Source organism: Diabrotica undecimpunctata, chromosome 5 (assembly GCF_040954645.1).
Source record: "Diabrotica undecimpunctata isolate CICGRU chromosome 5, icDiaUnde3, whole genome shotgun sequence".
NCBI classification, from domain to species: Eukaryota; Metazoa; Arthropoda; class Insecta; order Coleoptera; family Chrysomelidae; genus Diabrotica; species Diabrotica undecimpunctata.
Window position 1 is genome coordinate 114,780,340 of NC_092807.1, and position 16,843 is coordinate 114,797,182.

A 16,843-nucleotide genomic window follows, 5' to 3' on the forward strand; every position below is an offset into this window, starting at 1 on the left:
TTCCATTTTCATCTTATAATCTGTAACTCATCGTCTTCTGTTTTCTTGATGTTTCCTTCTTTGTATATTTTCTGTTTGCAGGTTCAACAGTAATTTGACCAGAAGGAAAAGCATCTTTGGATAGTCAATCTAACGATTAAAAATGTGGAAATATTTGCTGTTGACAATAGTCACATATTTTATCCGAGCAACTTAGATTATAAGTTATGCAGAAACTTCCTGGTTTGCATACTTTTTAACGAACAGTCTTACCTTTATCTGAAACATGTTGTTCCCCCTTCATAACTTTTTGTTTTCTTACAAACTTTTTGGTCAACTTAGGATTTGACTTCCGTTTTCGAGTATTGGACGCCGTTTCAGATGTGACATGGTCGTTGTCATTATTTGAAATAAAATAAAACATATGGTAAAATTCATGATAACGTAAAGCCAGAATAGCCTATACAACAATATATTATAATACGGTTTGTTAAAAAAATATTAATAAAAAAATCATTTTGTCTTATCGCAAATAATACAAAGTACATACCTGTTGTCTCACTATCACTTTCCCTAGGCTTAAACTCTTCTTCTTCTTCATGACAATTGGAAAAAGAATCAACATCACTCAACGGCTCGGCCATCTTAAAAGCTGTATAGGCACGTCTGGCCTTTAACGAAAGTGACATTCGTAATTTGCAATATTTTTAATAGATGGCAACACGGGTTTTAAAATTATCTGAAGTATAGGCATGTGTGGCTCTTGTTTAGAAAAAAATATAATATGCAGAGGTGCACTGAACTTAAAAATTATAACTATGTTGGATAGACACCTTTGGCTCTGAGCCACTCATATTTAGTATGTATATAGAAACGTATCTTTTATTTTTTAATTTAATAATTTAAACTCTAATAAAAAGTCCAACAAAGATGATGATTTTAGCTATACAAAATTTCTAAGAGTCCAGCGTTTATATTGCATAGGTGGCAAAGCTGTGAATCAATCCTAAAGTATTAATTTCATAGATGGGGGACGATTCTAAATAATTAGTCATAAGAAATGTAAGTTTTAAGATAAAATAAGATAGAGCATAGTGAAATCCACAGAATGCTTTCGGGTATAATCATTCGTCCATCTATTGGTTACGACCGAGGGTGGACGAACTTGTAAGTGGTAAGGAACTCTCTAGTCTCTTGCCCTGTAGTTTAGAAATCGACTCTTAATACGGACATACCAAATAAATAAATCCTAAATAAAACTTCTTCATTGAACATTTACAACTATTTTTTTTTCTGGGAGGAGGCAGTAAACCTTCAGCTTAACACCCTCAGCGCCAGTGTATCCTTTTCGATACACATTGTCGTCAACGCTGTGTACCGAAAAATATACACATGGCTCGTTGTGTTCGATCTGTTCTGTTTTCTAAAAGCACACACTTTCTTTTTATATATAGAGAATAATGTTATGGCCTGAGCTAATTTCCTGGTATAACTGGGTTTGGCCTAGATATGAAAAGATAGGTTGTATACAACTAGAAATTCGTATGAAAAATGTTATTAATAATAAGGTTACTAGATGATGGACTTCTTGTTTTATGGTTCCAGGTGGACCAGCACTAGTAACGTTTTGTGTAGAATACTTAGCTTTCTGGAAGTTGACGACTGGTTCCAGTGATCACTGTTATCGGTGTTGCCATCGTTACTTGAATCTAAACCGGGTTCAAAGTCTGGATCATTGTCAGAGTCGTCGCTTGAGAAATACATCGTAATCAAAATCTACTAAATCCAGTAAAAGTACAACTAAAGTACTTTACACGTACACAATTACACTATTTTGTTCGTTGAATTGTTTTTTTAGTTTTCAGCACTATTGTTTTTATCGAATTATTTATCTTTACAGGCGAATAGTGTTTTTTGAGAATGGTTAATTTTCTAAGCAAAGAAGTTGGTCAGTCAGAATCTGAAAAGAAATAAAAATATGTTAAAAACAAAGTGTGTATTGTTTTTGATAACATGGCACTTGCGCGAAACTCTTCGCAAAACTTTATGCTAGTCCACTGTATCGAAAATGATACACACTTAAAAAATACAAAAATTAACTGCAAATAAATAAAAAAAAAATGCTTGAGTCACCCTAAAATAACATCTAAAAACTTTATTCATTCAAAAAATATTTTGGCCCAGAATGAAAATTTTGTGACTTGCTTGGCGCTGACGGTGTTTGTGAACACCTATGGTGGAGTAACCGGAGTACTAGGTTGCCGAAGTGTACACACCAAGTAAAAGTCGGAACTAGTGGCTAGCTGGACACCTCATCGTATATTGAACATCACTACCTCATTTGACTTCCAGCCAAGCTGTATGCCTAATTGTGAAATTGTATTGAATTATTGCATTAAACCTTACTATTTCATATTTTATACCTAATCATGTCCTTTTCTTTGTCAACCATTTTCCATCCACTCCTGAATGTAGGTCTCTCCAATTGCTTCCATCTTTCTCTATCTTGCGCCAATCTAATCCACTGTTTGCCTGCCACTGTTCTTATGTCATCTACCCATCTTTTTTGAGGTCTTCCCATGCTTCTTGTCGTCCTTGGTCTCCATTCTAGAATTCTCCGTGTCCTCCTGTTGTCATTATATCGGGCTACGTGACCTGCCCAGCGCCATTTCATTTTTGTAATTTCTTCCACAATATCCCTAATCTTCGTTCTACGTCTTATCTCGGTGTTTCTAATCTTGTCTCTTAGTGATATTCCAAGCATGATTCGTTCCATTGCTCTTTGCATTGTTTCTAATTTTTTAGCAGATTTTTTGGTAAGGGCTACTGTCTCCAAGCCGTAAGTACAAACTGGTAGTATGCATGTGTTATACACCTTTTTCTTTAAGTTTACAGGAATGGAGGTGTTTTTCAAGATATATGCTAATTTGCCGAAAGCGCCGAAAGTATGATCCGTCGACGTTGATACCCTTATTGTTCCATTCTAGTTTCTTAAAAATGTCTTCTAGAGCAAGGGTAAATAAATCATGTTCAAGTTTCTAAAATTATTAAACGGAGCATAGAAAAATTTGGAGACTCGTTTTAAGTCAAGGCATTTTACTTCGTATTTTTTACTCGATATATTAGGTAATCAACCTATATTTTATAAATATATTATAAAAATATGAAAAACATATAACCTACCTAACTTCTATAGAAGTTAAAATAACATATATTTTGTCGGTGAGTGTATTTTATATCTTTACCAATACCAGCCTATTGTTCCCCCTGGAAATTCATTGTAGAATACTAATTCGCAGTTAACGAACAAGAAAACTGTTTGCCGTTTCAACGAATAAAAGAATCTAAGCGACATGCACCGAGCGAATAAACATTTTCATATTTTACAGCACCGCATCATTGTTTTCCTTAATGAGATTTAGACATACACTGGTACTATCCTTGTTGCAGTTAATCCGTACAAGGACATTGACATTTACAGTCAGGTAAGTAAAATGTTTCTTATTTTATTGTCCTTTATTCTTTGACTTTTATTACTACTTAAGATATTGTCAGATTGCGCTGAAGAATGCGCGATAAATATCGCAAACAACTGTATACAGGTACATCCGCCGTATAATTTATTAACCTAAATCGCCGTCATTCTTGGACCATTATTATTAATGAAAAAATTGGACCACCAAATGCGTAAGTCCAATTCAAAATTTTTATTGGCACTCCTTCTTTTCTGAATTAATTGCAAGGCGTACCTTTTGAAGTTAGTACCGTTTTCATACGTAAAAAACAAGTAAACTTTTGTAATAATTTTGTTTTTACATAAAACACTATGCTTTTATCTACTTTTCACACAGTTGCCATCAATATTAAACCGCTTCTGAGTTGCGGAAACACGTAATATTTACATCTAGATCTCGCCAGACTGGAAAATGATCTACTTATTCCCAGCCAAATTATGAGATGACCAAATCGTCAGCGATCAATGAGGGTCGCCCACTTCGTACTTCGCTATGAACCTTATTTCGGTGATCTCTGAGAGTTTTCTTCCATTTGCGTATCATTCTGTCACTTATATTATTTTGTCCGCACCCTTTATTAATCTCATGATGAATTTCACTCATTTGACACTAAAACACGAATAACAGTGCATATTTCAAGTCGGCGGGATTTTCCATTGTATAACATTCCAAAAACAGTTGTATAAAAAGATCGATTATCACAGTAATGATATCTGAGGCTATCCAAAGGATGTAGATAAATAAATATTTTGTTTCGTTATTCTTTAAAATTAACTTCTATAATACAGGAACACTAAAACCGAAATACAAATATAATGTGTAACTAACACGATTCCACAAAGACTAATACTAAGTCGGAAACTCAGAATAACTATTATTAACTAAGACGAACTAATAGTCCAGGGTAATAAGGTTTTTGTCGTAATACTCAAAAAGCCAGGATATTGAAAGGTTTTTTCAAACATATTCTAAAGCTAGGTATTCACGTTCCGACTTGCGGTCTCACTTAGTAGGACTACTAGTTGGATATTCGTCTCCACTCACGCTCCGACTTGATATCCAACTAGCGGTCCAAGGTCCAACTTCAGTTCTAGTTTGTTTTCACGACGGTGTACATCGCTTAACCAAAAAATGTATTGAGTAAACACTACGCACAATAATTTTTTGTTATTGTTCGTAAAATAATTATTTTTACATGTTCAGAAAGCGTATATTTTTTGCTATATTATATCTCAAGAGAGAAAATTTTGCCGGTAAATAATTTTCTCTCGAATGATATTTGACAAGACTATTTCACGAGACAATTAATACACCATATCAACGAAACATAATCTTTATTAATTTTTTAACAATATTAAATGTACAATTATTATAGCCTATAGTAGTTTTCACATTATTTTTTACCAAACCATAATTTTGTGAATTATTGATCTATATAGCATTTATGAATTCGAAGGTGCAGCTTCATTTGTTGTTCTGAGATTTTCGATCAACTTCTGGTGGTGACTGAAATCCAGCTGCAGATATGGTTTTAGAGAGCTTGCATTTGAGTGACCCGTTAACTTAATTAACTCCTGTTCAGAAACAACTTGCTTGAACAAGGCTGAGACAGCTGAAGATCGATAAAAATGGTTTGTTATTTTATGTTTTTTTGTGTCTATTCAAATTTTTTCAGCTGACATTTTTGTCCACTTAGATACGGTGTTGATTCCAATTGGACAGTTTTTGAACCAAGATCCATCCTTCCAGTTGGGGTGAACGGTAAGAAAGAGTGTCTGATAAAATCTTTGGTCCCCTTTTTTCCATTAATGTCAAAAATAATCTAACTGGGCATAAATTTTCGTTTGATGCCATGAATTTCTTACCAGCCATTTGCTGCTGGCCAAACTTCTCGAACCGCCTTGATTTGTTTTGGAAAAAATGCTGTTGTATTAAATTCTGCCCGTAAATTCTCTTATAACATTAAATTCCTTCTGGAAAAAGTCAATTTTGCAGTTTACGGCCTCATTGCCACTCCAAGTAAGTTCAAATGAGCAAAAATGTCTTTCAAAAATTTTTGCTAGTTCCGTTATGGTAGTACATCTTTCAAGCGTAAAATTTCTCACCCATAGGAACTCCGAAAATTGGGTCCAAATTGAGCTTCTAGACCTCTGCGTGTTCAACGGGACAATTTCCGAAACCAATTTTTTGATTTCTTCACCTGACTGGCATCCAAATCTTGATTTTTTGTCTGGATTCATTATATCTGTCCAAAATTGATTACGCCCCAATGTCAAACTGACAACAATAGAATTACCAGACACCTTCGTGACGGATCTGTCATAATTTTGTCGCTGAGAAATCACGGACAGGAAGGAGTTTTCTCAGTAGGAAACGTGGTGTTGCTATGACGTTTTATCAGTTAATAATAGTCTAGTGAAATAGTCAAGATTATTTAAAGAAAACAATTTAACCTAGGTCAATTAGGGCCACAGTTTTTATCACATTTTTTGGTAAATTCACAGTTTATTTGTTTTTAGCCCTAGTACCACAACATGGGGTCGCCCGTGACCCTGCAGTTTAATTTTTCTTAAGCACGCTTGCGCTCAGTTAAGACCCTGGGCTGAAATTCCACGTCTCGTAGCTTCAGTTCTCGTTTGTAGGTTCTGGTGTGTGTATGTATTTTTTGACCTGACTTTCGTTTTCGCTGATAATAAGGATTTGAATTGGTTTTGACCCTACGTTGTGGTGTACGTTATATTTTGCGGTAAGCTAAATTTATTATTTTTTGTTTTGGTTGTTTAAATAATGATTTATTGTAGGAAAATGGCTGATAAAAATTTAAAACGAAGTGCATTCCAACTGCAGTATGAACGACGGCGTCCTCTTACTGAAACAGAGCTTTGGAACGAGTTGTACAAAGACGAGAATGACGATCTGGCATAAGAGGAGTCCTTAGATGAAAACGATAGCGAAGACGAGGATGTCTTAATCAACGATTCTGCATCTGATGAATGTACTATTAGAGAATTACAGGAGGGAAGACAATAATGAGGAAGCTTTGGAAACAGATGCTACAGATGACCGTCCTGGATTTTTTGCTCGTAATGGTTTGAAGTGGTACTCGCAGCCATTAATTTCGAAGAGAACGAGGACCCCGGCAAAAAATTTAGTTGTACATTTACCTGGTCCAAAACAAAAATGTAAAAACACTAAAAGCCCGAAAGAAATATGTCAGCTATTTTTTACCGATGAAATTTTAGAGATAATTGTCAACAGCACAAATAGAGAAATAGAAATTCAAAAATCAAAATTTACTTCGGAACAACGATACATACAAGAAACACATAAAGCAGAACTTATGGCTTTGTTTGGGCTTTTATACTTTGCAGGACTTTTAAAAAAAGTACATCTTTCCCTCCAAGACATCTGGTCAGAAAAATTTGGCTTAGCAATATTTCGCAATACACTGACAAAAAACCGGTTTGAATTTCTTTTAAACTGCTTGCGTTTTGATTACAAAACAACTCGAACAGAAAGAAAAACCGTCGATACATTCGCACCAATAAGAGACATATGGGGTCTATTTATAGAAAACTGCGAAAGCTTGTATACTCCTTATGAATATGTAACTATAGATGAGCAGCTATTAAACTTTAGGGGTCGCTGGCCATTCAAAATGTACTTACCTAGCAAACCAGACAAATATGGTATTAAAATTATTATGATGTGCGACGCCAAAACTAATTATATGTGCTCTGCAATTCCTCATACAGGAAAATATCCAAACAAAAGGCCTGAAGATGATTCTATTCCAACGCAATATGTTGGATGAAACTATCGAAAACAATAGCATGAACAAATCGTAACATAACAATGGACAACTGGTTTTCATCGATCGAGTTAGGAAAAAAAAAGACAAATACCGGTACAATTTCTGGATGTAAAACGTAGTGAAATCCCCTAATCAGCATTTGCTTTTTCAAAAGATGTAACTTTAGTATCCCATGTTTCAGAAAAGAAAAAATGCGTTCTACTTATAAGTTCTATGCAATTTGCTCGAAAGACGAGAAGGTGGCCTTTAAGGATTCTGTATGGAATGTTAGATGCTGCTGGAATCAATTCTTTTGTGTTCCATCAATTTCAAACATTGCCGAATTGTAACGTCCGTTCTACTTTTCTCAAAAAGTTAGCTGATTTTTTGGTGGAAGATTATATGAAGCAAAGAGTAGAAAATAACCGATTGCCAAGAAAGTTAAGACAGTACACTGGACAAGTGACAATACCTTGGATATCCTGACGAACTACCATTCCAAGAGCCACAAAAGCGTCGTTGTGATTTTTGTCCATGAACTCGTGACCGTAAAGGACGCCATATTTGTATTGTGGAAAAATTGTGGAAAAAATATATGTGCAGAACATCAATTTAGCATTTGTGAAATATGTAAATCTTAATCTTGATTTAAATATTTTGTATTGGTCAGATTTGTTTATCATGTTATTTTTACTACTAAAAAATGGTTATGTATTTTTATTTTTTTGTTTATTTGTTAATCATACTCTTATTTCGGTATTTACTGTAGAAACATTAAATTGTCATATAATAAACTATTTAAAAATGAAATAGTACCAAATACATTTTTTTTATTTGTAATATTTGAGTAAGTTTTTATTAGGGTCAAAGGCAACCCCACGTTGTGGTTTATGATCCAGTTCCCTCACGTTGTGGTTCTAGGGTTAAGAATTAAGAGATGAAAATTACGCCATTTTAATTGAGTTATTAAATTTATATAAAAATATTTTGGATCTATTTGCACTTCAGGAAAGTCGTCGGTAAAGCTTTAAAAATGAAGTACAGCTGACCTCTTTAATAAAGTACAAAATTTGAAGAAAATTGAATTCCAAAGTTCAAAATCGGTATACGTAAAAATATATATCTTCTCGGTTTCCAACGGAGCAATTTTCTTCATTCTTTTGTTAAACCGATGTAATGCGAATAGAGACGTCTGTAAAACGTATTACCAAATCTCAAAGATGCCTTAGTTTTGTTATAAATAAATAAATTTATTTGTACTCCAGTCGCCGAGAGACGAAAATGCCATTCAATCTCTAAAAATCATACGAATAAGCTGAACTTGCTGAGAATGTTAATTTTGGGACACCAAAAATATGCAAAAAGTTTACTACTCATTCCCTCTGACTTTTCCCTAAAACTACCCCCCTCGTAGGTTGGAAAACGGAAAAAAAACGATTTACCAAGAATCTTTCAGTCGTAAAAAAAATATTTCAAATAAAAAATGTGGCTGAGATCATTTTAAACAAAAATTTTTATTAGCATTTTTTCAGCAATTCGACGGTAAAAAAAATTCGATCTTTTGATCAGAGTGTCCTATCGACAAAAATCAAAAAGTGTTTTAAAGGTGAACAATGCAGCTTTCTTATTAAATTTTTGAATTTTGTCGCAAAATTCAGCTTGTTCTTACGATTTTTAGAAGTTCAGTGGCATTTTCTCTCTGACGACTTGGAGTATAAATAAATTTATTTTTAATAAAACTGAAGCATGTTTGGGATTTGGTAATTCTATTTGTTTGTAAGCCAAAAAATTGTTTGTAATTTAAATTAATTTTTTTGAAATTATGCTCTTTTTTGCAAATATCTAAACAACAAATATAGATTTTTGCAAATCGTCATTTTGAAGCTTTTTGCATGCTCTATAAGATGGTTACACCAATAAACCTTCAAAGCCTTATGTTTTTCAATGATAAAATATAAAAGCCAAAGTGTACATTTTTTCACAGTCCGCAAAATTTCATTAACATCGATTTAATCAATTTGGGATAATGATTTTGCAATTTAAATTTATTTAAAAAAATTGAAATTCTTTAAAATCTTGGACAAAAAAAACTGGACCATACAGTATATACTTTTTATATACCATATACTTTTTATTGCATGACCTACCCTTAATAACATTCTTTTTTTCGATGGCGCTTATATAATAGATGACGATTATATAATAGTACCAGTACTATCAATAAAATTTATAATATTGACCTTACCCTTTTCCTATATGATAATTGAAAACGAAAGTCAAATATTTGGTATATCTTATAGTGAGCATTAATATATTCAATCCATATACATATTATAATTGAGAGCCGGCTTTAATTGTTGGTGTTTCTCTTAAAAACCATAGGAATTTTTATGTCGTTTAATTTCTCGTATCTACCCAACCCAAACCTATTCTATTTTGCATCTATTGTGCCTCGTTGTCCCTAGATATTCTTCATGTCGTTACGAAAATGTTGTCTGTGTTGTTTTTTTTTAATGTGATGATCATTGTGTCATAAAATTTGTTTTCATTTTTTTCTGTCTAACACTACTTTGGTAAAATCCACTTAGGTACGTAATTTAAAAAATTGTTATAACTCGAGACTTACAAGAGTAAGCATTTGAAGCTTTTATAACGAGGGGAAATCTAATTTTAATAAACTTGCAACTTTATTTTATGCAACAATCAACAATGAGTTAAGTTTAAAGTTAAATGACAGTAGGGGGATTTTTTAACAACTGGGGTTTCAGATTGTTACTATAAAATGCGGTTATTTTCTTACGAGTTAACTAATCACCGTCTTGGCTACCTTAATTAAATCTTTATTTGTAAACCAGCGGATGGGAAATTTGTTTTGTCTGTACAATAATTATTTCGTTACACTTCTTGCACAAAATGCGTTTTCTCACGGATTTAAAGGAAATGAAAGATTCGCTTTTTGACGACCTTTTCTTTTTTTTAACAAACGAAACAGCTGCGAATTTCATTATTATATTTTATAAATTTATATGTCCAACATAAAGGTGAATGCTGGTATAATTAATTTGCAGAAAATTATATTAAAATAATGCCATTTTTACTATTTGTATATTATACATGTGTAGGTATTATACATGCGCCACTCACTCATTTCAGCTGTAGGATGAATTTTACCAATGTCATTATCAAGGTCTAAGGCGAATTTTTTTCAATTTGCTTTTTTTTAATTTAAACTACCTATTTTTAAACGGTGTTTCTTGTCGTTTTATTACAGCGTTTGAAGCGCACATGATTGGTTTGTGTTGGGTGCAAGAAATTGCATTATCAATATCCTTTTTACATTAAGCTACTATTTTGCTCGATACAAAACCTATTATCTGGATTGTCCTTCCTTCCATCTAGCACTGTTAGAAGAGGACTTATCGTGAATCAGTTGTAGTTGTCCTTGATCCACTTATAGCTACAGCCATTTATCCTTCAGCACTTGATCTCTGATGTATCTATCTAGGAGCCTTTCTAGTGTTTTGTTGGGAAAGAAGATTGGTTTATTGATCTCTATTGGACTTTGGCATTTGGTCCATTACTCTACCGAGTTTTGGCATATATAGGTAACTTTCACCTTTTGTTATACCACTGGTATTTGTCTCCATGAGAAACTAGTTTTGTAAATTTTACTTAGATGTGAATTTTACATCCTGTCCCGACTGCAGAAGGACTGGATATATTCCATCCATTCCGGTGGACTTATATGGTTGAAATTTCTCTGACGCCTCGTAATTTGAGCGGACTGATACCATCTCCAGTTCTGACGGTACGGTATTTGGAAGACCTGTAGTCTTCTTAACTTTTAGCATTCTCCCCGGACTTAATTCCTTCAGTGTCCCCCTTTTATCTTAAACCTACAGCCGCAGCCTACAGGTTACAGCATGCAACCCTAATGTTCATGCCTCATCAGCCTTCTTACTTCGCCATCGCCTTTGGCAAGGAACTTAATTCTTCGTATACCAAAGTATGGACGCATATCAAGATTTTTGATATTCTCAAAGGACCTTTCGTCCATAGAAAAAATCAGACCTGTCTTTTTTCCGAAGGAATCTTTCCCCAAACGGCCCATATTTGAGTATTGAGCTCGCGGTTTCTAATCCAGAATTAGCTTAGTATACACTCAGGCTCTAAAGTTAACCCATTTTCATCTGCAACATAGTTCAAGCGCTAGAGATGTCGCTCTCGTTCTTGGCTTGGAGGCTTGCGCCGTCACAGGGTTTCAGACTAGGTACTATTTTCTTTAGCCATTGTGCACTAGCACAACCAATTACCAGATACCCTGGGTTGAACGAGCTCTGTGTGAGCCTTATTTACTCTTTACAAAAGTGTCCAAAATGGAAGTTTCCACAGAATTTAGCTTTTTTCCATTTGGACTTCTGGGAATCCTTCATACACTACCGCCACTTTTATCAACGATAACGCCTCCACGACGGAAAGCTTCTTTATTAGCATGTTCCTGACGTCGGCGGGAGGAGTACTATTTTCCAACCGTGGCCATTACTTTTCAGGCTTCTTCTTGGCCACTTCCGGCCTTTGCTTTGCCTCCTCATTTTTATGTCTTAGGTGTTAGGCGTCTTGGTGAAATTAACCTTGATCACTGAGCGTTTTGGTTTTAATTACATCTTGGCCTTCTACCATTTTCTTAATCCGCAGCTTGGAGGCCCCCGACAGTCTGACCCCTCTGACTTCTTCGTCGGACACCAGCTCCACTTCCTCAATGGATATAATTCTTACAGCCTCCCTTTTGCGACCTCTGAAGCAGAGCCCTCCAACCTTTCTGTTATTGTGGCTAAATATATATTTGCAGAATGGTTCGATGTAATGTTTGACTGAGCCTAAAAGACAACATCGGCGCTGTTCAAGTATAACTGAAAAATAATGCTAATTGCAGTTAGCATTGATAAAAAACTAATATAAAATAAAATAAAAAAAAATAAAATCAAAGGCAGACCCAATGAAAGAAAAAACTATTGAATTAGTATACTGCGGGTTTATTATTATTCGTCAAATTTAAGATTTGATTTTATTATATTCTATTTTATTTAATTGCATTTTATTTTATTCTATTTTATTTCATTTTATTTAAATTTATTTTATTTTAATTTACATTAATTTAATTTTATTCAATTTTATTCTATTTTATTCTCTTTTACTGTATTTTACTCTATTCTAATTTATTTTAATTTAGTTTTATTATACTTTATTATATTTTTATTCTGCTTTGCTCTGTTTTATTTTATTCTATTTTATTTTATTTTAATAAATAGTTTCTGACTTATCGCTGAACTTAAAATGTAACTAACAATATATTTGTTGTTAAGTCTCCCCTTTAAGAAAAGGGACGGCACGTTGTGTCTCCCAACATTTCAACGTTCAAAAGTAATATAACATTTTAACGTTATCGTTGGTGATCGTTTAGCTTTTTGTGTTCCGTTTTCTCTCGTGAAATAAAGTCGTTGTCCATTCACGAGGTGAACAGCTAAATTAACTACACTGGGATGACGTTTGTGTATGGAACATTAAGAGATTCTCCAAACCGGCTTATTGACTTATCTTCCCATATTATATGTTGAAATTTCATCTTTATTATTTGGATCTGCAATACCAAATTCTTACAGCTATGTCAATAGGTCAATCGATTAATACTGACATTTATTTTGTTAATCTTAGCTTCCTTTGTTAGTCATAGTATGGCGCCATCGATATGTTATATATTGCTGTTTAATATGACAGAAAAATTGTTTTTTACGTCTTTCCGTACAATTTTTTGACAATTATCTTGATAAAAAACATAACAAAAAAAATTATCTAATTTGGCGCAGTCGTTTTGAAGTTATGCGCTTACAAACATTTCGGAGATTCATTTTTATTTATATGGATATATAAAATAAACTCGGTTGGCGGTATAACCTTACTAACAGTAGACACCACTGTTCTTCGGCGTTTAGTTGACTAAATAAAACAACATCTCATATTGAATCAATACTAGAGGTTAACAATAGATATTGAAATGTTATATACTCGTATGCAAATGAGTTAATGTTTTGATTAGAAGATCCAAATTGAATGGGTATTTGGACGGGTGGTTACACAAGTTCTTAGCATGCAAATAATGGAATGAGGGGTATTCAGCAAAAACAGTCTTAGAAATCTTCAAAAAAATAACGAGATAACTGCCATCTAATTTTCTAGAAACGCTATGCCATAATTAACAGATGAACATCTGTTACAACTGAAAAATATGACAATTTATTTTTGTGCACTTTTTATTTTAACACTATTTGATTGACAAATCTGAGCTTATCAAAATTTGATAAAATATTTGACAAATACCCAAATTCCCAAAAATGAATCAGTAACCTAAATTTTATCACCTTGAAAAAAATGAGGAATACTTTTAACACTTGTTTATTGTTTTGATAAGAACACATGAGAGGAAATGTTTTAACAAAGCCATAATATATTTTAGATAATACATAAATTGATAATTGTTTGCAATCAAGAGGATATCCGGAAACTGAAGTTATGTGGTAGCCGTTGCTAATAAACGCATAGGAATCTTTACCACAATTGATAAAGCGTATCTGTTAAACTATTTTCTAAATTATTAATAGGTATCTCCCCCTGTGCTTCTAAAATAGACCACAAGGCGCTTATACTCAAAGAAAAGTTTTAGATAGATAAAAATAAAACAGATCGCTTTGATGTAATTTATTCTTTCATCTATGTGAATTTATTTGTAATATACACAGAGGGTACAGATAATTACCGGGACAGACACGGTTACCATAGACAGACAACATTGCATATTCAACTCAAGAGAAGCTCATTGAATTACAGGAAGAACATAACTGCATAAATGGGATGTATTGGGACTTTCTGAAATATGAAGAACAGGAGAAAACGACTTTTTCTGCAGCATGTGTCCTGATTTTAGTTTTGAAAATCAGGACACATGCTGCATTCTATTGGACAAAACGATAAGGCAGTTGGCGTCGTAGACTTTCCCGTGCACAAGATGCACCGAGATAAAGTTATAAAAATAGAGAGTGTAAAATGTTAAAAAACAATAATTAACCCTAACAAAGCTTAACAATAAACTAGTGAGGACGATACTTATGGCTTCGATGGGATGCTTGTGTGTCCTCCCAATTAAATGTTATATCCTCTGGAGAGCTGTAGTAACATGTGGATGTAGCCTCCTGATTAAGTTCAATTACGTCCTGTGGTTAGGTCCCCAAATGGTCAATAAATTTTCATACCGTTAATAAAATATGGTCTTGGATGTGTTCAATAAACTATGGTCTTGAATGTGGTCAATAAACCCAAGAAAATTTTGTAGACCATAAAACGAATCTTATAATAATGTTTGCCTTCTTTTATAAATTTCAAAAAGAGGCAAAAAATTATATTCCCACTACGTTAGAAAAGTTGACTGACAGAAAGTAAGTGGGAGATGACTTTAGCACATATGACATAGGATGTAAGCCTATGATAGAGATAGCTTTGCTGTCAACATGGAACAGGATATTTAGTCTACCGAACAGATATAGAGAGGGCGAATATCTATTCTACGGGACAGAAAGAGAAAGAAAAGAAAGACAGAGGGAGAAAAGAAAAACAGAGGGCGCCAACTACTTTTTGAAGAAAAAATAGTAAAAACGAAGCTGGAGGTAAAAGAATTAATAAATTAATAAAGAAATTAAAATAAAATAATTATTTAAATATAAATTAATAAAGATGTGACGTTTATAACGTTACAACAAAACAACAATTTCTAAGAAATTAAAAACAAAGACTAAATAAAAAATAAATGTTTGAGAAGCGCAAAGTAGATACATGAATGAACGGAAATAAGTCAATCTTGCTGCTGTCTTCGGAAATACCATCCTGTAAGTAGTCGGAGCAAATGCATTTTGCGTGTTCTAAGCATACAAATGTTTGGCATTTTTGACAGGTATATCTGGTTGGCCTATTTTTTTGTCTACTACAGTAAAATCGACGATTAGGTTGTGAATTTGAGGCTGGAACAATGTCTTCTTCAATACGGCAAATTTCTTTTATTCCTGACCTAATTGATCTAGGAATACGTTTATTCAAAAATCGACGTTGCAGGTGATCGTTTACTAGTTCCATATCAAGAGCTTCTAGAAAATGTCTTCTAGGCATTTTATCTATCTCATTAGATTTATATTTGTTTATTACAAATGAATTGGTACCGGCTACATTCATTGCAGAATAAAAAATGACCATAGGCCATCGGCGAGTGGCTCGAGCGAAATTGTAGGCTGCACACATTTTATCAACTAGATCTATTCCTTCTTTAGATTTATTATAGTCAATGACGATTTCTGGCTTGGCCGTTAATTCGTCTAGCAAATCGTCGTGGTGCATCGTTGAGAGTAAAATAACGTTTTTGTTTTTTTCTGGGTATATACGACACGTTCGTACATTTTTCTCTAAAAGCATATACTTGTTTTTTCTGGTCTCTTAGGATCAGTAAATTGAAGTGGAAACTCTCTTTTGTTTTTTCTCATAGTGCCTATCATAGTCATTTGATGTTCGTTCAAAAGAAGATCGGCCAAGCTGAGGCTCGTAAAAAAATTGTCCATTGTAACATTTCTGTAAGAACCAGAACAGAGGCGAGGGAAATATTGCTCGTATCAACTTTATATGGACCAGGTGGCTGTTGTCCAACGTACACCTCTAGATTTGCGGTATAAGGAAACTTAGCGTCTACTAATGCGTAGATTTTTACGCCGTATTTATTAGGTTTATTGGGCTTATATACCCTAAAGCCACACTTTCCGCGAAAAGCTTCCAGTTTTTCATCTAGCGTTGTATATGCTGTTAATGAAAAATGTTTAGGTAAATTTAAAATGAACGAATCGAAGAATGCTCTCACAGCTGCCAATTTGTCATAATTTTGCCTCTTTCGTGTCCGTTTATCATCAAAACGGATGCGTCTGAGCAAAAACTTGCAAAAAGGGAGTTGGGAAATTCGTACGTTCCCTTAAAAAATGTAATCGTTTGTCATTGACCTGGTGTCTTAATAATTATAATGTTTGTTACTCAAATTTCGTTGTAAAAACGTTCTGAAAATTTATGAATCCATTTTGGATAATTTAAAAAAAAATTATTAATAAAATTTGATACGATTGTACAAAAAGTTTTTACTTCATTTAAGTTTTTTAATCAGTTACGTCTTACAAGCAAGTGTCCATTACCAATTAATAACTTTTTACATCTTTTTTCTTCTTCTTTTTGATCCAAAATAAAACTTTTGGGAAACGGAAAAGATAATTAGGGAAGTCGACTTAATTGACATTTCACAATACTTGCTAATTTAGTTATATTTAAATGTTTTTAATGTGTTAAGGTCCCCACCCACTAAGAAGGAAGAGTGTGCAATTAAGTCTCTGCATGTTTGCAGTAAGGTAATCTCGTACACTTCAGGCCGACATACACCAGTACTTTTGCTTTCAGTTTAGAAGTACGGTTAAAGTAAACATGA

General features: G+C 33.6%; 1 protein-coding gene across 1 annotated transcript in view; it reads left to right on the forward strand.

Moving 5' to 3' along the window:
* Myo81F (unconventional myosin 81F) overlaps positions 1-16,843 on the forward strand; it is a 178,973-nt gene that overhangs the window by 61,510 nt on the left and 100,620 nt on the right. The window contains exon 3 of the mRNA XM_072532583.1: positions 3,402-3,464. Coding sequence (XP_072388684.1) covers positions 3,402-3,464 — 63 coding nt within the window. The remainder of the gene's footprint in view (positions 1-3,401; positions 3,465-16,843) is intronic.